A 23,881-nucleotide genomic window follows, 5' to 3' on the forward strand; every position below is an offset into this window, starting at 1 on the left:
CCGCCAAGATAAAATGACCCACCACGTGTGCAAAGTACATGTGATGAAGCTCAATTGTGCCCAACCAGACAACAAAGAGCAGGATATCAACGGCGTAGCTCCCCCTTATTTATTACTATTACATTCTTCTTCCCATTCCTCATCTTCCTAGCTTCCTCCTTAACCCCAATGGCCCCTCGCCCAACCCCACCCCAAATCCACGCCCTCTCCATCCCCGAAATCTTCGAACTAATCCTCCTGAACCTGGACACCCGCACCCTCCTCACAAAAGCAACCCGAATCTGCCACACCTGGTCCCACTTCATCAATTCCTCCCCAGCCCTCCAATGGGCCCTATTCTTCCGCCCCCTCGACAATGCACTGAACAAATCAAAGATCCAAAACCCCCTACTAGCAGCGACCTTCCCATCAATCTTCCACCAGTATGGAAACACTAAAACTAACGACACCGACATAAATGGAAACCCCACTCCCAGGGTCACATTCACCACCTTCGACATGGTCAAGAACCCGCACAAATGGGACGCATACATCAGACCAGAAGCCAGCTGGCGTCGTATGCTGGTCCAGCAGCCACCCGTGTATACGTTATCACTGCTAAGGAGTAATGTCGGACATGGCGGACAGTATTTGTATATTTATGAGGCGTTGGTGAGTTGTCTGTTTATTTACATAATATATACATATAGTTATCTATCTACATGTACAGAATGTATTCTTCTATTCTTTTATATTTTTTTCAACAAATATCCCCGTGTATCAATACTTCCGGATCATCTCCTGAAAAGAACCATAGCTGACATTCGTAATTACCCCAAGGATGACCTAAAAGAGCCAGGTGGTGGCCTGCGAATGGATATTGTCTTTGAAGCACTGGTTTTCGCTGAGAGGTGGGATCAAGATCAATACTCTGCGACGCAGATGGTCTGGGGTCGGGAATACCTCCCTAAACGGGTTCGTGGGGACATGGAGCTTTTTGGTGTCCAGAATCTGGAGCTAGTGTTTTATACTAGTTTAGGAGAGGCACCTAGGGGGAGAAATTATTATTCGGCGAGTTTGGAGGAATATGATGTTGCGGAATGTGAGGTTGTGAAGAATGTTAGAGCGGCGTATACTTCATTGGGCATGGAGCCGAAGTACTCTGATAAGGCTTTTTTGAGGGGTCGGAAGTCTTGGGGGTCACTCTGGGATTAGGATGATACTCCAACATACAGCATCTATATCAATTGGGGGGAAAGCCCTTAAGAATTATTTGATTTGATCTCCACTAGGCGTAAGGAGTGAACGGCACATACCGGTCCACCCAGGGTAGATACATAAGCCGGGCTAGACAGAAAAGACTGACAAGATAAAACCAAAATATGAAATCTCCCTCGCGCCGTCTTAATTCTTGTTTCTACATTGGAAACGCAGTGAACATAGAGCAGCCGAACAGGACTAGAAAAGCAAAAGATAAAAAAGTCAAATCACGTTCTGCAGATTGAGGGGAGTCAATAGTCCCCGGTAAGAACATCCATTATGATGATTGATAAGTGAAGGAATAAGGGTAGAAGAAAGTGGAGAGGGCATCCGGGGACTTGTGTCTGTATTCATGTTTGTCATGAAACACCCTAGTTGATGGGCTGGTGCCAATCTATGCCTCTTCCTTGGCCTTTTTCTTGGACTTTTTGCTTGGCTGTGGTGCACCCTCTTTTTTCTGGTGCACGACCAGTCGGGTCCAGCACTCTTCTTTGTCCCACTCGAAGCCAGCGAGGTAGGGTTTGTCAAGTTCGTCATCCGCCTAGCGGTGTCACGTCAGTCATCATGGAATTTCTGCAGGCTGTATAGAATATTGAACCACTGACCTTCTTCTTGAACTGTTTGTAGATGGCGTCTAATGCGTCCTTGATTGTGACGCCCTTGAGATTCCGAGCGGTGACCTCGAGGCCGAGGGGGAAGTGTAGGTCGATCTTCTTGACCGGTGGGGTGACGAGGAGCATTTTGAGGATGTCTTTGTCCTCAATGGTTGAGGGGGAGGTGTTGAGTTTCCTGGGTAGAGGTCAGTGGGATTGATCTATGTGAGAGGAACTGAGATCAGATACTGACCACCCAGTCTTTTGTGTCTCAATTGGGAGTGTGATGTCCATCTTTTGCTCTTCTAGGGGTGATATCAGTATAGGTTCGTTCACTGAGATTGGTGAGTACTGACCAAGATCCTTGATGTTCCAGACACCTTGTGCCGTTGAGGAGTGCCGCTTGTGCGTCTTGGTCTTGACCTCCTTCTCAATGGGCTCAGGCTTGCCATCGGATATATCCAGGCCAGCGATGGCAGAATCAACTTTGGTTAAAGGAACAGACATGGTTGCAGAGTGTGAGCAAGTTGGAAATGGGAAAGAAGATGGGATGGTAGAATATACTCTCAGATGAATCAGGAGATGAAGAGATCAGGAGAAGATCAGGAGATGAAGAAGGAGCGAGAGAGAGGGGAAATAGAGCAGGTGACCAAGGTTGAGGGGGTACAATGTCATGGATGTCATGTTACTTTCATGTTTGCTATACTACATGGTATCCCTTTATTATATTACTCTGAACATCTAACTAGTTTAACTCTTTACCTATTAACTATTCACTCTTTAACCACCAACTCTTTAGCTATCAAAACTCTTACCTATCTTCTTCATATCCCCAAACTATCCCATATAAATAAATACCCGGCCTCCCCCGGAAATCATACAACTGACATCAACATTGTCAATCATAGCCAATCTTAGTGCTGCACCCCGCATTTATCTCCACTTATTTTTACGGCAGATCACTCTTGGCTATAATTATCTTTAATTACTAAGTATTCTAGTATAGTTATAAGTTAACTAACTAGTTATCATTAATCGTATGACCAATCATGTCTCCTGATTTTACCTGGTTTTTACCTGGTTTACCTAGTTTTACTTGTTCTTAACCTGATTACACTGGTCATACCACTCTCTCCTCCCTACTTCATAACTATCAGCCACATACTTTCTATCAAATCACATCCTCGCCTCATCCTGCATATGAAACTGACCACTCCAGGCCATTCGTACATACCGCAATTTTGGGAGTTCGTATTGCCATAGCCCAGTACCCAGCAATGTTTCCTGTTCTTAGTATCTTTCTTGCTCTTCACATGTTTATGGCATTATTAATTGGCTTTTTTCTCCTCACATTGATACGAATATATCTTAGCGACATCAAATGTCCTATAAAACTAGACTCGATTTGCTACATACTAGAAAATGTCTGGATTCAATAGTTAAACATAAATAGGTGGTACGTATGGTCCCTCAGGATATTGAAACACATCATCCAAGCTCAACAATATCCTAGGATAGAGAGATATAAAAGCACGATTCAACCCTGTTAACGAGCTCAAATTCACATTCATAACCTGACTAGAATATTCGCCTAGAAAACAAGAGCATATAAAAATATTGGGCCAACCGCCCACTTATGACTCGGTATAATGGCATGGTGGCCAAGAAAGCGAAGATCGAATCGACTCTTTTTTTTTGGTTTTTGTTTTTTTCTTTTTTTTTACAAGTGTTATACTCTCTGAATGACTCAAACATAAACATTGAGTAAAGAGTTATCCAGTAAAATCGTCATCGAAATTATTTCCAAACGGATAACTACAGTCCGGCAATGCTGCCTATTAGGCAAATGCTTTCGTGGCATCCCAGGACGGCTACATGAGAATAGCTCTGCCAGTAAAATGAGCATATATATAAAGATCAAGCATGCCAAAGTGATTTCAATTAGAATACAAATATCGAAAGAATAGAAAACTAAGCAGAATAGCCTACAAGTTCGAGTGAAGTATAAAGATCACCTAAAGGCGGTGAGTTATATTTTCTGCCGGTATCGCGCATCGCTTTCTGTCAAGCTACAATTATCATCGCCTTCTCTGTCTCTTCCCTCCTCCATTGAGCTCGACTTTCTTTCTCTCCCCTGCATGACTCTTCGGCTGTGAATCCAGCTTTTTCTTTGTTTCTGTTTCCATTCTTTTATTGCCTCGATACCCTATCCCCATATTACACCTCTCGCGCCCTTTCAAATGTCACTTTTCGGTGCCGGCGCGACTACGGCCGCGGCGGGCTCGACAAACACCACCGGCGACATTTCCAAGGACGTCGCCCTCAACACTCCCCCCGAGGATGGCATCTCGGATCTTCGCTTTTCGCCTACCAGCGAACACCTAGCTGTGTCCTCGTGGGATAAGAAAGTCCGCATCTACGAAATCAACGACCAGGGACAAAGTGAAGGAAAGGCGCTCTTCGAGCACGAAGCTCCAGTTCTGAACTGCTGCTGGTCTCCAGTAAGCTCACACCCCCTCTCACCCACCCCCCACATATCTCCCCTCCACAACCCAAGTCCAATCCTATGCACAGAAACTAACATCATCTTTTTTTTTCCTCCTTTGTAGGATGGAACCAAGGTCGTCGGTGCCGGTGCCGACAAGGCAGCCCGCATGATCGATCTCGCCTCAGGCACGACAACGCAAGTTGCCGCTCACGATGCCCCCATCCGAAGCTGCCATATGATCCCCAATCCCTCCGTGGGCGGAACTCCACTCCTGATCACCGGTTCGTGGGACAAGACAGTCAAATACTGGGATCTGCGCCAGTCGACCGCAATCGCCTCCGTCGAGTGCCAGGAGCGTGTCTACACCATGGACGTCAAGAACAAGCTGCTCGTTATCGGAACCGCAGACCGCTACATCAATATCATCAACCTCGACCAGCCAACAAAGTTCTACAAGACCATGCAATCACCCCTCAAGTGGCAGACGCGGGTAGTCAGCTGCTTTTCCGATGCCTCGGGCTTCGCTGTCGGCTCTGTCGAGGGTCGCTGTGCTATCCAGTACGTCGAGGAGAAGGATTCCGCCTCCAACTTCTCCTTCAAGTGCCACCGTGAAAACCCGCCCGCAAACCGCGATGTCTGCAATATCTACTCCGTTAACTCTATCACTTTCCACCCCATTCACGGTACCTTCAGCACTGCCGGTGCAGATGGTACTTTCCACTTCTGGGATAAGGACGCGAAGCATCGTCTCAAGGGTTACCCCGCTGTCGGAGGCCCTATCACTGCTAGCGCTTTCAACCGTACTGGAAATATCTTCGCTTACTCGGTCAGCTACGACTGGAGCAAGGGTTACTCCGCCAATACCCAACAGTCTCCTAACAAGGTCATGCTGCACCCTATTGGGCCTGATGAGACAAAGCCCAGACCGAGCACGCGCAAGCGTTAATTTGGGCCTGAGCTTTTTCTTTCTTTTTTGCGTGGGATGGAGGGATTTTTTTCGCTCAATTTCGTTTCCCATCGCTACAATGAGCATGTAATGAAACTTTTACCATACCGGCGTGTTTTGATTAAGTGCAAATGGGATTTTTGCTAGTCTAGCTATTTTCTTTCCTGGAAGGATCTGTTAGGACCTTATAGATGTAGTTTCAATATATATATGTAGATTTTAAAGCTAAGCAGGATCAAGTAGACGGGGTATACAGGATCAAGATCATACTCTTCTATCAGACTAACAAAAACAAAACACCTTCATTGTATCCATGCGTATGATAGCTATAAAAAGGGAAAATTCCCCAAGATCAGATTTCAATATGCCCAGAAGATGATCCCCTGTTCATGAATGCACAACATCTCTCATACAGAATCATAAAAAGAAAGTCCCACAACACGCCTTGCATGTATTTTCTCATCTAGATCATCCTATTGTTAAAGACCTGACAATCTAAGAAGTAGGCAGAGTAACCTGCGCCACACCATCAGCAATCTTCTCAACAGCCTCATCATTCTTGCCCTCAGTGGTAACAGAGACCTTCTCGGCACCACCCTTAGCAGACCCCTCAACACCACCTTCGGGGGCACCAGCACGGCCCTTCTCCTTCTTCTCCTTCTTCTTAGCCTTAGCAGCAGCCTTCTTCGCAGCAGCCTTGGCAGCATCCTCCTCCTTCTTCTTGCGGTCCGCCTGCGAGCCGCCGAACATCTCACGCCACTCATCTGCCTTCTTAGGATCAATACGCGAGAACAGGTAAGCTGGCTTGCCAATCTTGTGGCCCGCCTTCAGCGAAGTAGGCTTCCAGCCAGACTCGATCTCTTCCAAGCTGGGGATGTTCAGGAAGGGAGCGTTCAGTTGCTCAAGAATCGACTTCGAGGTTGCTGGCATGTAGGGCGAGAACACGCTGGACAGCAGGTGGATCAGGTTGAGCACTGTGCCGACGACGGCAGCGGCGCGCTCGGGCTCGTTGGCAATCAGGGCATTGTCGAGACGGTTCGCTTGGATCAGTCCGTTGCCTGCCTCGGCGATGCGCATGGCGGTCTGCACTCCGGCGCGCAGGTGTGCGCCTTCCAGATCCTCGTGGTACTGGCGCAGATGCTCGGTGACTTCCTCGAGGAATGGGTTGAAGGTCTCTGGCACGGTGAATTCCGGAATGACGGAGCCGTAGGAGGCGACGACGAGCTTGATGACACGGTTGACGAGGTTGCCCAGCTTGGCGAGGAGCTCGCCGTTGTTGCTGTCCACGAAGGGACCCCACTCGAATTGGGTATCGCCGGTCTCGGGGCGGTTCTTCAGCAGGAAGTAGCGCCATACATCAGCAGAAACGCCGGTTTCACGGGCGTTCGTGCCGAACACACCCACGCCGCGCGACTTGCTGAACTTGCCGCCTTCGTAGTTGAGGTACTCGGTGGTGCTCAGGTGGTGCAGCATGGTCCACTTATCTCCCGTGGCGATCTGGGTGCCGGGGAAGATCACGCTGTGGAAGGGCACGTTGTCCTTGCCCAGGAACTGCCACAACTGCACGTCCTCCGGGTTGCGCCACCACTTCTCCCATTCGTCTGTGTAGTTGGCTGTGATCGAGGGGTAGCCGATGCAAGCCTCGAACCACACGTAGAGAACCTTGTTCTCGTATCCCTCCAGCGGGACGGGAACACCCCACTTCAGGTCTCGGGTGATACCACGCTCCTTCAAGCCCTCCTTCAACCAGGACTCAGTGATAACGCGCGAGTTTCTAGGCCAGTTGCCCTTCTCAATAGCGGGGTGGACCCATTTCTCGATCTCCGGTTGGAGCTTGTCGAGCATGATGTGGATGTGTTTCGTCTCGCGGCGGACGGGGGAAGCGCCATCGAGCTTGCAGCGGGGGTTGATGAGATCAAAGGGATCGAGGAGGTGACCGCACTTGTCGCACTGGTCTCCGCGGGCATCGTCGTAGTGGCAGCGGGGGCATTCGCCCTCCACGAAGCGATCAGCCAGGAATGAGCCGTGCTGCTCGCAGAAGGGCTGTTCGGCGGTGCGCTCGCTAAGGAAGCCGTTCTCGTGCAGGCGCTTGAAGATCGACTGCGAGATCTCGGTGTGCTTCTGTGTGGGTGTGCGACCGAAGTGGTCGAAGCCGATGTTGAACCATTCGTACACATCTTGGTGGATCTTGTTGTACTTGGAGCACAGATCCTCCGGCGACATCTTCTCCTCAAGCGCCTTGGTCTCGGTTGCGGTTCCATATTCGTCTGTACCGCAGATGTAGAGTGTGCGTCGGCCACAGGCCTTGTGGTATCTATTGAGTGACCGTCAGCTTCATGGCGCAATGCTATATTTTGTGTGGGGTTGAGTCATACCGAGCAAATACATCGGCACTCAGCACGGAGCCAACTACGTTGCCCAGATGGGGAACATTGTTCACGTAGGGCAAAGCGCTCGTCACGAGGATATTGCGCTCGCCAGCTTTAGGCAAGATAGGGTCCGTCATCTTGCGTTGTTGAAGGAAAGAACGTCTTTGTTAGAGGGGCAAGGCGGGAAAATCAGAAAGTGGGCATCTCGTCACATGCCCCGCGGATATCAAAAAAAAAAAAAACGTTATCAATTGAACTCTCCACTTTTGACTCATATCTATATCTATTATATTCATTATGGAACACAATCTTTTGGACAGTCTCCTTGATCTGGAGGAGCAATTCTACAATGAGGGATATGCGCTGGGCACCGCCGATGGAGCTGCTACTGGATATACCGAAGGCAGCGTTTTCGCCGTTGAGAAAGGCTACGAGAAGTTTGTCGAGATGGGACGCTTGTATGGCAAGGCATTAGTTTGGGCGCAAAGACTCGACATGAAATCGTCCGAAGGTGCCGCGTCGCAGACGGATAGCACAACGGATACTCTTTCTCTTGATCCATCTATCTGCAAAGACATGCCCAGCCTCCCACCACACAGCACTCGACTGGCCAGGAATCTCCAGACGCTTCTTGAACTTGTCGATCCGGCTACGCTGGATATGAGCAATACGGAGGAAGCTGTCAATGACGTGGACGAGCGTCTCAAAGGCGCCGCTACGAAGGCGAAGCTCATCCAACGGGCAATGGGCGAGCGCGAGGATCCGGCCACTCAGGCTGAACCTAGGGACGTGTCGGCTTCTGGAGATGGTACTGGAAGCATCGAAGATATCAGTGCATTGAATATCCGTCACTGAGGGCTTGGTCATGCTTCACCAAATCGGTAGTCATACCAGACGCTCGACTCCCGGACTCTACCGATGCCATCGGATTAGAGCGCAAAACCCAACTCCTTCGTTAGGAATAAAGCACTCGCTTCGGTCAACACGTGGAAAGGCTCTCCAATATCTGGAATGCTATTCCAAAAAATCTGAGAAAGGTTATTTGATCGCAATCATTCATTCGAGGCTCATTCCCCCAGGCTTGGCTCTACACCCTCCGAATACCAAGGCTTCACGCTCGTTTGCCACTGAGAAACAACAATTGGGCTTAATTGGCGGTCCGAATTTGACACACCATATATATTAAGACTTGTCTACTATATCTTGGACACCAAAGTAGAAACCCCCCAAAGAGCCTTGCTGGGCGTTCTACTGACGACAGACATTTGTGGTGTCCAGTGCTTTCATGCAAGACCGGATTGATTTTCTACAATATCTGAAGATCTACAAAGTAGAGTTGCAAAGGAAAAAAGTCATGTTGAAATAAATCATAATTCCCTTTGGAAGTCATAATATAAAATATTTCATCAAAAATCCAACTTTTTCTTCGAGAAATTCAGTTATTATCAATTCACAAAAACTATAGCTCAAGGCTGCGCTCAGCCATAGCCATGGCACCCTCTCTCGTCTTGTGGCCACCAATGAACCCACTAGCGTGAACAAAGACCGCACCCTCGGGGATCTTGCTCTGGCCATTCTTCTCAGCCTCCGCAGCCATAACACCATCAAGGTCCTGGTCACGGACACCGCGCCACGCCTCAGGCAGAGGCTTGCGAGACTCAAAGCTGCTCTCGGAGACGGAAACGCACTGCACGCGCCACTTGGCTCCCTCAGTAGCGCTCTCGGGGTACAGAACATAGTAAGTCTCGGTGGCGGGGTCAATCTCCTTGGATCCGGAAGCCTCAGCCTCGAAGTTGTACAGGTGCTCCTTCCAAGGCACGCCGCCCTGGGGAAGGACGATGATGCGGCCGGAGGGGTGGATGTCCTTGCGCGAAGCGTAAGCGGAGCCGACAGTGGTGCGGGCAGGCATCCAGGACGTGCAGGCGTGGTGCATCTTGCGCGCGAACGCGTTGCCGATGAGGGTGCTGGCGCGTCCGAAGAGGCTGTCCTCGTCTTGGGGCTCGCCGGGAGGGCTGGTGGGGTCTGGGTTGTTCATGTCGCCGACCATTGAGGCGAGCGTGATGCCGCCGTTCTTGAAGCGCTTCTCGACTCCGGCGGCGGCAAGCGCGGCCTGGTCGTAGGCGGAGATACCGTTGTCGTTGGCGTCAATCGCTTCGATGAAGTCTGTGTACAGCTTCTCGTACAGCAGGTCTACGTCAGGGTGCTCAATGGGCAGAGACAGCTTCTGGGCGATGATTGCCTTGCCGAAGTGCATGTACACCAGGCCGGCGGAGGAGAGCTTAGTGGCGTGCTGGGGGAAGGTTGTTGAGAAGGTGCGCTGGTGGTGATCATAACGGTGGATGGCGGGGTCGTACACGCCGCCCACGTCGACGACGGTGTGGCATTTCTCGAGCTCGGCTGGGTCGCGTGTGCGGACAAGAGGGGAGGAGGCGTATGTGGGGAGCAGGCGGAGGAGATAAACAGCCAGGGCCTCGTCGGCGTGGAAGTGACCGCTGTTTTGGTCAGTATATGAACAGATTGAGCTAGATGAGTAGCAATTTCAGAACTTTATACTCACTTGTGTGTCCCGATCAAGGGGGACGATGTCTTGAGCTTCTTTGCAACGTTTTCAGCCATTTTGAAGTAGTTATTGAATCTAAGCATTCAAAAATGAAAGGGAATGGTCTAAAGGGTCTTCACGTATTAATTGCTGCGCTCTGGCTGGCTGAGATTCTTATCTGCGTTTCTATATCGGGTTATCAGGGCTTGATAGTAGGGCTGGAATCTAGCATGTGACTATGAGCTTTATCCTCTTTAAGATCTATAAGGCTCCCTTGGAGAGAAACACAATGCATTTAGCTAGATAGAAAGCTTAGATTTGAGGAATAGCTGTGTAAGGGGAATATAATTAGCTACGGACTAGAAAGTCTGAAGGATGAACAGCATCAATATTACTTCCAAGGTTGTAAAATATATATATTTAGTAGTATAAACACATTGCAACTCCTTCTATGCACAAACCCCTAGTATAGACCCATTGCTCATCTTCAAAGTCCATATACTATTATCCATTGGCAGAGTTATCAAAAAGCTCTTTCTTACCTAGCAACACTTGAAAATGACCGGAGTCTCTATTGCTATCTTGTTGTTGACATGTGGAGTAAACACACGTGGATACCATTGTTTTTGACAGCAATCATACTTACATATGCAAGACTTTATAACAGCATGAGCCTATCTTGCTAGCCAAAATGCCCTATAAAAAGTGGCTCTACCAAGACCAAAAAGGGGTACTAAGGGCCGCTTTAACATATCTTTGTTTTCTGTTTGTTGCTAACAAGCATAGTGTTATAGATAAATCTAGATTTTAGCCCAAAAAAAATCAAACAGTAAACTACATGTATATCTGGTGTATAGCTCTATTCGCTTTACTGACAGGCCTTCTATATAGAAAGTTGAGTATGTCAACATAGTGGATAATTGATTCGGCATTCTTCTATGTAACGCACGCGATGGTACATAATAAGTAATAATACTAAGATCGGGCCGAGAAAAGATAAGGAAATATAGTAGTCTTTTTTTCCCTTTATATTAAATGGAGACCTTTAGCTTGTTTCTAATGCATTAGTTTCTGTTGTTTCTGGGCCTAGTATAAGCCTAGGTAGAAAATGGTGCTCCGACCGCCAGTCTAGTTGTAACACTTATTAAAAAGAGACTTCCACTTCTTTTTTTATTGAAAATCCTCTTTCTTGTATATTTGGCTGTTTTAGTATTTTGTTTATTTTGTTGTTTTATTATATCTATTTTAGATATTTGGCCTTGCTTTTCGGAGGTTTCTGAGTATTTCTCTTCTCTGACCCACGTGAAGTTGTGATAAGCTCGAAGAAAAAAAGAAAACAGTGTGTTTCTCCCCCTCCTTAACTTTTTCTCTCCTCATCCAGCTCTAAACACGACATTTGCCTCAGATATACCCGCCCAGTCGTACTATTCTCTCGATTCTCTACGTACCGCGCACCCCCCCTTCGGCGGTCCGATGTGGCTCTTTCGAGTCTTTTCGTCGGCCTTGTTCCTCGCCGTCACCGTCTCGTCCATCCCACTAGCTTTCGATGTGGGCGGCAAGACATGTGGCCTGGCCTTCTCGCTGTCCCTAGCGGCCTATTACTTCCTGGTATCCTTGTTGAAGGTCACCACCCCTGAACGATCGTGGTTCCGTTCCTCCATTATTGCCGTTCTCCGCTTCTCGCAATGGGCCGTCATCTTGGTGCTTCTGATTTGGTCGCTGAATCGATTCTCGGTTGATGCTGAGAGTGCAGGATGGGTGGAACGTACTTTCAACGGCAAGAGGGCGCAGGATTCTTCTATCCAGGAATGGCTCTTTGGTCGCGACGGCCTGGTGGAAACTGTGAGCCTCGGCAACTGGGATAGGCTTCTGAGATGGTCTACCCCGGTCTTCCAGCTGGCAGAGGGATTCTGCAGTTTGCTGGTGATTCAGGCTGCTGGGCAAATTACCCGCTGGCTCGTCAACCGAGGTGGACGCAGCGATAGCTGGATGGTGTGTTTTGATCTCCCATGGGGTGTCGCAATGAAAACTAACCCTTGTTTTAGATTGGCCTCTTGGTCTTGTCCGCTACGATTATCTCCAGCTCTGTTTACTTCCTCTGGCGTGTTCTGCAATTCCCCGAAATCTCCAACGTCGATGCCGCCCTGATTGGAGTCTCTGTCACATGCGCCGTCATTTTGTGTGCCTGGGGTATTGGAAGTGGTCGCGGTAACCCGGTCGAAAGCTCCCTCCTCTTCGCCTACGTCGTACTCTGCATCTACCAGATCTTCACGGACTACCAGCCATCACACCCCATGGAACAAATACCCTCGCCCTCGCAGGTCGGAGACTTCCCTCCGCTGCCTCCCATCCTCATGGCGTCGTACACAACTCTGATGCACGCACTGTCTACTCTACCGTCAATTATTCATGCAGGCTTCAACGTCATTACCGCCGTTTTCAGCGCTGTCACACCCTCCGTCCTCATCTCGCTCGCGTACCGCTTGCTTGTACTGTATGCGTCGACGCGCATTATCCCAGCTGTCCGCGAGTCTGGCGCACGTGCGCTTTCCCAAGAGGCTTCTATTGATGATGCCGACGCAGCAGGCCAAGTGCTGGGCTTCCTGAGCTACTTTGCCCCAAGCATTCTCATTGCTGTTTACACCAGTCTCCTCATGCAGCACTTCGCATCGACATCACAAGCAATGGGCGGCAGCGGTGAATGGTGGAGCAGCCATGGTAACGGCGGTGGTAACCCGTGGCGGTGGATTAATCTTGCTTGCACAATATCCCTATATGCGGTTGAGCTATGGCTCGGGGAAACCAACGATCTCGACAACGGAGTGGCAGGTCACTGGAAAACCGACTGAATGACGTCAAGTCAACAAGCCTGCGCTTTCCTTCTCATCATGTCTTCTAAAACAGCGCGGCAGAAATCTGAAGGCCAATCGAATCGGCCTTGTTGCCTCCTTCGCTGCGGTATATTGCTGCATGAGCCCAGTTGGCCACAATCCTATCAAGTGACCTAGCTCGCAGCAAACTTGGCAACGCAAACGCCACTCAGCGGCGATCCGTCTTGGAATTTAGCCAATCGCCTCCCACCTTTCCCACGGGTACGGTGGAGCGAGTGCTTCAGAATAGTTTTGATCGCCCTGACGCCATATATCACCGGTCTCGCTTTTGATTGGACTTCGTTTCGCGTCACTCCCGCACCTGCTCTTCCTTACTTCCTTGCCAAGCATACCTTTCTCGATTGCTATATGGGTGTATATCGTTGTCTCATATCTCGAGGCAAACAGCACTCCGTTCAATATGCCAGTCCCCTTCTCATGACTCGATGATACCAGATAAACCTGTTCCTTGTTCCTCTTTCCCCTCTATTTGTCCTCCATATCTACTCTGAATTACCACTTTTTATCCAGTTCGGCACTTATACCCTCTGCTGTCTTGCTCAACCTTCCTATTCACAGATTCCTGGTTTCTATTTTGCTCACCCTCGGTCTAATCTTACTCCATCCATAACACACAGTTCAATGGTTACACTTGACGCCACTACTTGTATATAGGATACCTGGTTCTTTCTTCTCTTGTATTTCTTGCCAGGCGCTGGGTGGGGTTTAATAGATATTCGTTTCTTTCTTTCTTGATTTGATTCAAATATTATAGAGCTTGGCAGTTGTAGTCTTATAGAAAACTATTGATTCAATCTTTGATGCTATCTAAGCCAGGCAGCTATCCCCATTTATTCTAGCTTTGCTGTGTTAGGTGTTCTACCTAGTGTCAGACCATTTATCTTTATTATTCTTATCCGATGGCTTTTTTGGATGTATTTTTATATGTTCCCCCTCTTCCTAATGTTCTAGTTCTAGTTAACTAAAAAGTAAAAAAATCAAGTCAAAATGTGGAATATGTATGGTGAGAAGCTCAATTCCTTCTATCATCTTTTTCTATATATAGTATACAAGAATAGCGCGCTCATCCCCTCAATCCTTCACAATATGATCTAGCTTGCTCGATCTAGAGTCTGAACTGCCGTAGTAACGCCTGCCTACTATATGGGTGGGACATTGCCACTGGGACGTATAGCATTATAAGAGAGGGAAAAAGCGCTATATAAAACAAGTAAAATGACTTTTCCATATAACCTTCGAACGAATTGAACAGTATAGCACGGGAGAAGTCACAACACAACAGGATCAGAATCACAGACCGGTTCCATGTGTATATAACCATGACAGCCAAATAGGAATGCAGGTAGACATAAAGTAGACAAATTATCGCGAGTGTGGAAGCCGAAAACGGACACAAACCATCACAGACAGGGGCCTTGTCATATGAACTAGATATGGTCAAGGCGAATAATAGAAAAAAGAGGAAAAAATTGAATGCCACAGCTGATAAGTTGATGGTAAATGGTGATAATTGAAGAAAAAAGAAAGAAAGCCAATGCACTGAAGAGCGAAGCAGTGCTCGATGGACAATATCACTCTCTAAAGAGAAACAAGCTGCCCATATCAATGACACAACCACAGTCCAAGCACTAACAACCTCTACTCCCACTCTCGCCCTGTCCGGCAGTGCACTGTTATCCCATCCCATTCCCCCAATTCACAAAACTCATTCAAAGAAAATAAAACCAATAGAGATAAAGAAATAAGAAGAAATTCCCATAGCGCCAGGCTTTTGAAAGTGAAATCACAGACCCCCTTCAAAAGATATGCATGCAACGATCGCCCTCGTCAGAACAGCCACAGCCACCCAGTGTAGTGCAAGATAAGTGTTATGGCCTACCGACGGATAGGAACACCTTCTCTCGCAGGAGGGGGACTAACACTAAGCTCCTGCTCACTCTGCACTGATGAGGAGGCCAGACCAGAGCCTGTCTCACCCTCACTGACACTGGTACCACGGTGTAGGAAGCTACCCCCATCCTTGATCGGGCTGCGGCTTTGGAACCCGACCGAGCCAGGGTGTCCGCTGATGCTACCGGGGATCTGCTGGCCGCCCTGTGAGCTGACACTGCCGTTGTTGGCGGAGTTGTTGGCGCCCGGTGAGGTTGAGGTTAGGTGCGGGATGTTCTCCGGCACTGGGTGGCGGGACCCGATATTGGTGACGCCTACGTCGGAGGCTTTGCCGGCTTTGCTGAGGGCGTAGTCGCCTGAATCGAAGTATTTGCGTTCCTGTAAGAGATTAATTGTTAGGATGGTGTTTTTGGGCGGGGTTGTGTTGGTGCTTGGCTTACTTTAAGCTTGTTCTGAAGGACGTCTTTCTTGGTGGGCATCTTGCCGTAGAGGCGCAGCAGGCGCTGCTCCTCTGGGCTCAACGACTGGGGATTTGTTAGTTATGATATGATATAACTGTGGGAGTACTTACGTTGATATCCACTTTGTTCTGCTGGTGGGGATTCATGATGGAGGTTTTGGAAGAAAGTTGAAGTTGAAGTTGAAGTTGGAGTTGGTGTTGGAGGGGGAATTGAAGCGGGAAAGATAAGGCGGGGAGAAGTGTGACCGGGAGAGGAAGAGACGGGTTGAGTTGGAATAAATAAAAAAATAAGAGGAATAAAGTAAGAGAATAATAAATAATAGACAGTAACCAGTGCTCTGTAACTAATAGTCAGACTAGCTTACTATATTAAATAAATCCAGACCGAATATGCCCACTATCGGGCCATATACATGACGTTCTGGGATTCTACATATTAAAACGTTGGATAGTTGCGTAGTATTTCTTATATATTTTTTAAAAATTATATTTGATTATAATGCAAGTATTCTCTTTCTTCTATTCTTTTCTATAGGGAATATAATATAAATCCGTGGCATATATACCATGCGTAAGGTCACATATATAACCCTGGCAATCCATTAAGTATTTAACAACCTTCTACAGTCATCCCAAGGACTTCCCATCTTTCATCCTAAGGCTCATTGTCATATAAATAGTATAATTGGTTAAACAAATCAATTGTCCATAACCTCGTCACCTGCCCACAGTGGAACCGAACCTTGAACTTCTTCATTTCTTCATTTTTCCCGCTTCTGTGACGTCTCTCTCACAACACCCACCATGACTCAACCAACCTTCGTAGTCGAACATTTGGATCCCGAGTTGGGCCCATGGTCCACACTCGAATATGCCTGTATTGCGCGTGAATCCCACGACCGCGGGGCAAGATTCATGCTCAGCTCTGTGCCCGCGGAGCTGCAGATGCCCGCAGATCTCGCCGCCACCAGAGGTCTCGAGGTCGAGCAGCGTAGTGTCGAGGAGATCTTCGCCGACCGCAAGGATAAGGTCTGCTTGTTGGACCCTTCCGCTCAGGTCGAATTGAGTCCCGAGGATGGTGATATCTTTGAGGTCTTCTTGTTCGGTGGTATTCTGGGTATGGAATTTTTTTACCCCGCAATATTTACGGATTGAATTCGGACTGACCTTTTTTGACTGCATCTGCAGGCGACGATCCGCCTAGAGGTATGTACTACCTGTTTTGTCCATGCACTTCGGCAAGAGACTGATGACTTTGTAGATCGCACCTCGGAATTGAGGAAGAAGGGGTATGTCGGCCGCCGATTGGGGCCTAAGCAGATGACTACCGATACTGCTGTGCGAGTTACTCGTTTGGTTGTTCACGAGAAAAGTGAGTGCAATATAATCTAATATATGTGCTGTACGCTGATTCTGCTAGTACCCCTCGAGGACATTGAATATGTCGACTACCCGGAATTGGTCATCAATGAGCACGAGCGCACCGAGATGCCTTTCCGCTATGTCAAGGGTGCCAATGAGGAACCCATCATGCCCGATGTAAGACTATTGGATTGCCAGAGAGAAACAAGAAGCTAACAGTCCAGGGAATGGTGGAACTTATTAAGAAAGATGCCGACAAGTCTATTGATTTCTTCTAAGTTATACAATACAACATTGTACTAGCTGAAGATCACCCTCAGGGGCCAAAATTAAACGATAATAAGGTCGGCAAGTGGCTTGGAGAAGCGGCTGGGCAAGTTTCAATGATTTCACCTTTGACAATGACTCGGAGGATATAAAAAAAATATATATGGATTTACGATTTAAGTACGGAGTATATGCAAATACTGGAGTTGATATTCCAAATATATTTGAGTTACTCTAATAATTGATAAAGCAATTTATAGAAGAACAAAGAAATACATAGAATACATAGAATACCATTATTCAGGCGGTAAGTGGCAGTGCATTTCATCCAACCCACCTGTCATTACCCGTAATTACAGTATCATTCCGCAGGCTGCGCCAGCCTGGACTTCCTTTGAACTCCGTCATCCTGCTCCGTACACTCTGAACACTCTGGACACCTTAACATTTTAACACCTCGGTTCTCCTTTCTCTGGCTTTTCGCCTGTTTCTTTGTGAATACCCATTTCACTGTCTCTCCCCTATTCCGCACATCCTTCTGTGCTGTCCAACCGGTCCAAATTCGATGATCCGTTGATCCGCGCTTACGAGTCCCTCCCGGGACATCTACTCGACTTATTTACGCAAGCCTTTATTTTTATGATATCCATACTGGACTGTTGAAATGCTTTCAATGCCATTCCTCCCTTCTTCATTGAAGGGTGGTCCTGCCGCAATGTTATTATCCGCATTATCACTGTTATTGAGTCCGGCCTTGGTGTCGGCTAGTTCGGCTGCTGATTATTATGTGCACTCGTTACCTGGGGCGCCGGAAGGCCCTTTCTTGAAGATGCATGCTGGGTGAGTCCCTAGGAAGTTGGATTTTTTTGAACTTATGAGCCTTGTCTAACCCGACAACTCTAGACACATCGAGGTCGATCCCAGCATCAACGGCAACCTGTTCTTCTGGCATTTCCAGAACCGCCACATCGCGAACCGACAGCGCACTGTCATTTGGCTGAACGGTGGCCCAGGATGTAGTTCAATGGATGGCGCATTAATGGAAGTTGGGCCCTACCGACTCCAGGACGACCATACGTTGAAGTACAACGAAGGCAGGTGGGATGAGTTTGCCAATCTGCTCTTCGTCGATAATCCCGTCGGTACTGGGTTCAGTTATGCGAATACCGATAGCTATATCCATGAGCTGGATGAGATGGCTGCCCACTTCATTATCTTCTTGGAAAAGTTCTTTGAACTATTCCCCGAGTATGCGAACGATGACGTACGTTTGCCTTATCCCCTACTGCATTGCTTATATCTCTAACTTTTTTTGCAGCTATATCTCGCTGGTGAATCATATGCTGGCCAGCATATCCCATATATCGCAAAGGCTATTCAAGATCGCAACAAGGGTGTTGCAGAGAACGGAGGCACAGAGTGGCCTGTGAAGGGCTTGCTGATCGGTAACGGTTGGATCTCTCCTACAGACCAGTACCCTTCGTACTTTAAGTTCGTCGAGAGGGAAGGCCTCATCAAACCCGGCACATCCCTCTACGACAACATTAATGTACTCAACGAAGTCTGTCTCTCAAAGCTGGAGACTCCCGCCGCAAAGAACAAACTTGATTTAGGCGCGTGCGAGTTTGTCTTGGAACAATTCCTCCGTCTCACCACCGAAAATCACGAGTGTTACAACATGTACGATGTCCGTCTCAAGGACCAGGAGGTATCCTGTGGCATGAACTGGCCCCCCGACCTGAAAAAGATTGAGCCGTATCTCCAGCGACCGGACGTAGTCAAAGCCCTGAACATCAACCCAGCAAAGAAATCCGGCTGGACAGAATGCGCTGGTATGGTTCATCAGGCTTTCACCGCAAAGAACTCCATTCCCTCCGTCCACCTGCTCCCAGGCCTGATCGAATCGGGTATCAACGTCCTGCTCTTCAGTGGCGACAAAGACCTCATCTGCAACCACATCGGAACAGAGACTCTGATCCACAACATGAAATGGAAAGGTGGCACCGGCTTTGAAACCTCCCCAGGAGTCTGGGCCCCGCGCCATGACTGGACCTTCGAAGACGAGCCCGCTGGCATCTACCAATCTGCCCGTAACCTCACCTACGTGCTCTTCTACAACTCCAGTCACATGGTTCCATTTGACAACCCCCGCCAGACCCGCGACATGCTCGACCGTTTTATGAAGGTCGATATCGCCAGCATCGGCGGCCAGCCTTCTGATTCACGTATCGACGGCGAGAAGTTACCCCAGACTGCTGTTGGTGGACAGGCTAATAGCACTGCTGCCGAAGAGAGTGAGAAGGAGAGGTTGAAACAGACTAAGATACACGCGTATACCAAGTCTGGCGAGGCTGCCCTCATCGTTGTGATTATCGGTGTGACCGTTTGGGGCTTTTTCATCTGGCGTAGTCGTCGTCGTGTTCGTCGGGGCTACAAGGGCGTCTCCAATAATGGTACGTCAGATAGTACATCTATTCTCAGCAGATTCCAGAGCAAGCCTTCTGGCGCTGATGTTGAGGCTGGTGATTTCGATGAGTCTGAGCTCGACCATCTTCATTCCCCTGGCCTTGAGCGGGAGCATTACGCTGTTGGCGAAGCTAGTGATGATGACGAGCATGTTTCGCATCCGGGAACTGGTGAAAACCGCCAGTCTTCATAGGTTTTTTTTGTTTTTTGAAATGATTTTTGGCATCTTTATCAAGTAAATGGTGTTCTGGGGTCTTGATATGTGATTTTCATTATGGTATCTCGTGACTTCCTTATTAGGCAGATGATTATAAAGCTCAGTGTCATCCTATAAGTCCCTGAAAACTCTGCAACTCTCTTCCTTTCACAAAATGCTATCAAACATATATACCCAAGAGCTTCAAACCCTGGTACGATACGCTATACATGATGGCCCATCTCGCGATTCCAGATCAACTTCCTCATCTGGGAACCGACAACCCAACGAATTAAACCAGGCTAGGACTGTTGACTTTGGCACTTCCCATCAGTGGTCTCCCGATTTTAGTATGTCACTTCCGTACCTTTCACTTGAAACCTTTCTAACCACTTATCAGTACTCTGATCCAAGAAGCATGACCACATGATCCATCCATTGGCCCACAACTTGCATGACAAGCTGGGTTAAGCAGGATGTTCAGGAGGCCTCTGGGCAAGGTCATCCTAATTTATATTCTATTCGAGCATGGTACAAGCAAGCAAAAGGGGAAAATCCCAATCTTGACCGTGTAAACCCAGTCAAAACGCGTGAAAACTGGCATTCCTGCACAAAATGTCGCGGAAAACGCTGCCTATCTGACCCTAGTACACGGAAAGGTGAACGGCTTCGAGGAGGAAATGGAAACATTTATCAGGTGTGGAATCCCAACACAAAACACCGCTCTACAAGACAAGATCACTTTGCAACAAAGTTGAACACGGTGCTAGTGCCTTGCTAGATTATGATGTTATACTCTGCAAGATCTAGCAACTGCACTGGCCAGTCGATCGCTGGGAGTCTCCATTTGAATTTTACTATCGTCTGAGACGATATCCATAACCATGGTGGTGGAGTTAGGCGGAGCTGGTATGTTGTCGAATCTGTCAAATCGCGGAGAACCATTCTGACCAGTCTTTTTTAATAGAGATGATTGTTCATGGAAATATCATCTATACCATCTGTTCTATTCTCATCGCTGCCGCCGCGACCGTGCGCTCTTTTGACTTCATAATCGGTCAGTGGTGATCTTTATCCTCAACTCCCTCGCAAATGTCGAGTCCCTACGCAACTCGGACAAGGAAAAGATCAGTAATCAAAAGCTACAAGATCGGAAGAAGGTCGAGCTCTGTACTCAGTGGGTTGATAAGTGGAAGCGTTCGCCCAAGAACAGATAACCTCCCAAGAACTAAGTGGTCGAGCTACGTGGACTTGATAACAAACCGTAGCCCGGTCCTTTACAGCTGAGCAGCATAATTCATCTGCTCGGTTCTGGGGCCTTTTCATCCATTCTGCTGCTCATTCTTGATTGCTCGTCACCGATACCTAGCTCTATGTATACTCGACCTATACATTTGAGCCCACTCAACACGAGTACGCTGAGAATGGGGTGCTACATGGGTCATTGTCTCTCAGCCTCGAGACTATAGTGCGTCATCATTCCCCAGAACGTCCAAGAGGCATGATATTGTGATGGATATGCTGTAACCTGTGCGGTGATGGAGGAATGCTTATCTCACAATCACCACCTTTTTGTCTCATTCACCCGTCAGCTGCTTACCGGTCATGACAAGCAATAAAAGATCGAAAAACAGCAAGACAGCACTCTCGATGTCATTGGCGCAGACAGCCACTTATCTATTGTATCCGGCGACATCACCACACAATCGATAAGTTGCCTGGTCACTTTCATGAACACAAGATATAACCGGCTACCACGTCGGATAATCAAATGCAGGGATCCGGCCAACACTATGAACAAGCTTGGACTCATTCAGCTGTCATTATTTTGGAAAGAATCTAGATTTCGACTAGGAGGCCACCAAAGCGACCCGACCCCATAAGGAAAGCCAGCGAAGAGTACGAAAGAAATGATCGCAGCCTTCGAAGCTCGATTGGATACATACGAAAACGAAACAACCCGTGTGATCCTCCCAACCAAGATGAACAAGCTGCGTCTGCCATGGCTGTCACCAGAACGCCCTATAGTGGGCCAACCCCAGGACGTACACAGCTAGTCGCCTGACAACATCTATGATGAAACACGAGAGGCCACACACCAAGACCATCTAGTGTCCGGACAGATTTAACACATGAGTACATCATATTCCGTTCCGCCCTAGCTTTGAGTGCTTATACCATACTCCAACGACAACAAAAAGCCAACGATGACGCCGAAATTTTTCGTCTGTATGCCCATTGCCTTGAAGCCTTTCAAGATTTGCTCTCTGTTTCTTTTGATAGGGGCTTCAAAGAAATTCTCTATTCACTTTCCATACCCGAAGCTGCTCTCGTCGAATATATTTGTTAAAAGGGAGATCATCACCATTTGACCACAAACCGTTTTGTCGTTGGCACTATCTGACATTTCCCAGTCTTTTCACCTCTAATCTGGTCCATGTAACTTTTGCGTATGTATTTATGTGTATTTTGATTATCTCCGTAGCGCTATGCTTTACCATACTGCCTAGGTGACATATTGATTATATATTCTTCCTTTGTCCTCTAAATACATCAAGCATTTTGTCTATAAGCTATTCAGACCCAGCACAGGCCAATCCAAAAAATCATCGTGTCACAGTCCAAACCTTGACACTGCCATCATCAGCCGTCGAAACAAGCACTTCTTCCTCGCCCCCAGAGCCTCGATCTGCCCTCTTCGCCCAAGCAACATGATTCACCTCATAAATGCCATGAGCCCCATCCTGAACACCAACAAGCACCCACTCCGTCCGCAGCACATCACCAGACGTAGTATCCATAGCATCTGAATCAGCCTGCTGCTCCTGCGTAATAAACCGCTCTTCATAAAGCGCAATCCGCCCATCAGCACCAGTCGAAGCAACAAGCCCAGTCCGCTTACTCCACGCAACAGCATAAACAGGCAATTCATGCGCATGCGGGAGCACAGCATCCTCCTCCCAAATCTCGTCCGTCCCAGTAGGCCGGATAATACTCGGGATCCCCGTCGTCGCAGAAGACATCGGCCCATTTTGCTGCGATGCCTTCGGCTGGCGCCGCCACACACGTACGGTACGGTCATCCGAGCAGGAGACGATACGGGGGCCTGAAAGAGCTCTCTGGGACCGCCACTGATCATATAAAGCGCTCAGCTCGGACTCCGCAACAGAATCGGAGATCGGTCCGTTCCAATTCTTCGATCCCTCCCCCTCCCAGTCCAAAAACCAAACTGTCCCCTCATGTCCCTTGATACATGCTACCTGGCCCCAATCATCTAGATCCTCCCGCCAAAGCCGGATGGTATCGTCGTAGCTTGCACTGGCAAGACACTCCTCCGAAGGGTGCCACGAAACACACTTCACATCGCCGCTGTGCTCCTGCATCACAGCAACGGTCTCGAAGTTGTTATCGCCGTCGTCGAGATCCTCCCAGATCCAAATTGACTTATCGCGTGAGCATGTCGCCAGCAGCATCCCCGATGCAGACCATGATACGGACTTAACTTCGCTGTCGTGGCCGTCGAGCAGGACTGCGAAGCGCCATTCTTCTTCGTCTTCTTCGCGGTCTGCGGCGTCGGTACCGCTGGGAGCTGCCGTCGAGGTATCGGTTTGGTTCTGCGTATGACCGCTGTTCATTCCGACACCGTCTTCCTGTCCGTAATTATCCCATCGACGCCAGATGCCGACTGTTGCGTCGAAACTGCCCGTCGCTAGGACGGACTCCCCCGCCATGTGTGGCTTCCATGCTGCTGTGCGGACGGAGCGCTTGTGGCCTCCGGTGATTGTGGAGAGGAGGGTGAAGTTTGTGAGGGAGTAGACTCGGATGGTCTTGTCTGAACTACATGTTGCGACTATTGGGAGGGTTGGGTGCGGGGCTGTGAGCCAGGTTCGTTCTTGGGAGGGGGGTGTTAGGTCCGATAGGTGTGTTATTGTGACTTTGGGAGACATTCTGGCTTGTGTTTTCCGTTGGGGATTAGGAGAAATTGGAGGGATTGGAGGGATCGTTAAGGTGGTGGTGAGGTTGTTGGGTTGATGAGGTCGGATTTTTGATGGTGTGGGGTTGCTGATTAGATAGGGAGGATGGACTTTGAGGTCATGTTGGAGATTTTATATTGAGGTTTTATGTGTTTGAACGTTTCAATAATGTATGAATCTATGATATAGATAAAAATCAAA

General features: G+C 48.4%; 11 protein-coding genes across 11 annotated transcripts; 6 read left to right on the plus strand and 5 right to left on the minus strand.

Moving 5' to 3' along the window:
• Window positions 1-168: 168 nt before the first annotated feature.
• N7479_009830 (uncharacterized protein) lies at window positions 169-1,194 on the plus strand (the record flags this gene model as incomplete). The annotated part of the gene is made up of 2 exons (XM_057257523.1): window positions 169-651; window positions 820-1,194. 2 exons carry the CDS (start codon window positions 169-171, stop codon window positions 1,192-1,194), a joined length of 858 nt encoding a protein of 285 aa, XP_057104981.1.
• Window positions 1,195-1,633: 439 nt separating this feature from the next.
• Window positions 1,634-2,339, minus strand: N7479_009831 (uncharacterized protein; the record flags this gene model as incomplete). Its single annotated transcript, XM_057257524.1, has 4 exons — window positions 1,634-1,780; window positions 1,845-2,028; window positions 2,086-2,137; window positions 2,189-2,339. The coding sequence occupies 4 exons, from the start codon at window positions 2,337-2,339 to the stop codon at window positions 1,634-1,636; spliced, it is 534 nt and encodes a 177-aa protein (XP_057104982.1).
• Window positions 2,340-4,072: 1,733 nt separating this feature from the next.
• On the plus strand, window positions 4,073-5,266 carry sonA (putative nuclear pore complex protein (SonA); the record flags this gene model as incomplete). The annotated part of the gene is made up of 2 exons (XM_057257525.1): window positions 4,073-4,333; window positions 4,442-5,266. 2 exons carry the CDS (start codon window positions 4,073-4,075, stop codon window positions 5,264-5,266), a joined length of 1,086 nt encoding a protein of 361 aa, XP_057104983.1.
• Window positions 5,267-5,761: 495 nt separating this feature from the next.
• On the minus strand, window positions 5,762-7,772 carry N7479_009833 (methionine--tRNA ligase MES1; the record flags this gene model as incomplete). Its single annotated transcript, XM_057257526.1, has 2 exons — window positions 5,762-7,580; window positions 7,642-7,772. 2 exons carry the CDS (start codon window positions 7,770-7,772, stop codon window positions 5,762-5,764), a joined length of 1,950 nt encoding a protein of 649 aa, XP_057104984.1.
• A 160-nt stretch (window positions 7,773-7,932) lies between these two features.
• Window positions 7,933-8,490, plus strand: N7479_009834 (uncharacterized protein; the record flags this gene model as incomplete). The annotated part of the gene is made up of 1 exon (XM_057257527.1): window positions 7,933-8,490. The coding sequence occupies one exon, from the start codon at window positions 7,933-7,935 to the stop codon at window positions 8,488-8,490; it is 558 nt and encodes a 185-aa protein (XP_057104985.1).
• A 604-nt stretch (window positions 8,491-9,094) lies between these two features.
• N7479_009835 (MYG1 family protein) lies at window positions 9,095-10,251 on the minus strand (the record flags this gene model as incomplete). Its single annotated transcript, XM_057257528.1, has 2 exons — window positions 9,095-10,127; window positions 10,193-10,251. The coding sequence occupies 2 exons, from the start codon at window positions 10,249-10,251 to the stop codon at window positions 9,095-9,097; spliced, it is 1,092 nt and encodes a 363-aa protein (XP_057104986.1).
• Window positions 10,252-11,647: 1,396 nt separating this feature from the next.
• N7479_009836 (ICE2 family protein) lies at window positions 11,648-13,023 on the plus strand (the record flags this gene model as incomplete). The annotated part of the gene is made up of 2 exons (XM_057257529.1): window positions 11,648-12,166; window positions 12,220-13,023. The coding sequence occupies 2 exons, from the start codon at window positions 11,648-11,650 to the stop codon at window positions 13,021-13,023; spliced, it is 1,323 nt and encodes a 440-aa protein (XP_057104987.1).
• Window positions 13,024-14,940: 1,917 nt separating this feature from the next.
• N7479_009837 (endosulfine family protein) lies at window positions 14,941-15,568 on the minus strand (the record flags this gene model as incomplete). The annotated part of the gene is made up of 3 exons (XM_057257530.1): window positions 15,527-15,568; window positions 15,396-15,479; window positions 14,941-15,333 (listed from the first exon to the last, which is right to left on the minus strand). Exons 1-3 carry the CDS (start codon window positions 15,560-15,562, stop codon window positions 14,941-14,943), a joined length of 513 nt encoding a protein of 170 aa, XP_057104988.1. The 5' UTR covers window positions 15,563-15,568.
• A 651-nt stretch (window positions 15,569-16,219) lies between these two features.
• Window positions 16,220-17,055, plus strand: N7479_009838 (SAM-dependent methyltransferase; the record flags this gene model as incomplete). The annotated part of the gene is made up of 5 exons (XM_057257531.1): window positions 16,220-16,532; window positions 16,604-16,621; window positions 16,677-16,787; window positions 16,836-16,954; window positions 17,002-17,055. 5 exons carry the CDS (start codon window positions 16,220-16,222, stop codon window positions 17,053-17,055), a joined length of 615 nt encoding a protein of 204 aa, XP_057104989.1.
• Window positions 17,056-17,708: 653 nt separating this feature from the next.
• kexA (serine-type carboxypeptidase kexA) lies at window positions 17,709-19,703 on the plus strand (the record flags this gene model as incomplete). Its single annotated transcript, XM_057257532.1, has 3 exons — window positions 17,709-17,884; window positions 17,948-18,308; window positions 18,363-19,703. 3 exons carry the CDS (start codon window positions 17,709-17,711, stop codon window positions 19,701-19,703), a joined length of 1,878 nt encoding a protein of 625 aa, XP_057104990.1.
• A 2,609-nt stretch (window positions 19,704-22,312) lies between these two features.
• cia1 (iron-sulfur cluster assembly protein CIA1) lies at window positions 22,313-23,653 on the minus strand (the record flags this gene model as incomplete). The annotated part of the gene is made up of 1 exon (XM_057257533.1): window positions 22,313-23,653. One exon carries the CDS (start codon window positions 23,651-23,653, stop codon window positions 22,313-22,315), a length of 1,341 nt encoding a protein of 446 aa, XP_057104991.1.
• Window positions 23,654-23,881: the final 228 nt, after the last annotated feature.

The sequence above is a fragment of the Penicillium vulpinum genome (genome assembly GCF_028829585.1).
Source record: "Penicillium vulpinum strain IBT 29486 chromosome Unknown utg000004l_segment0_segment0, whole genome shotgun sequence".
NCBI classification, from domain to species: domain Eukaryota; kingdom Fungi; phylum Ascomycota; class Eurotiomycetes; order Eurotiales; family Aspergillaceae; genus Penicillium; species Penicillium vulpinum.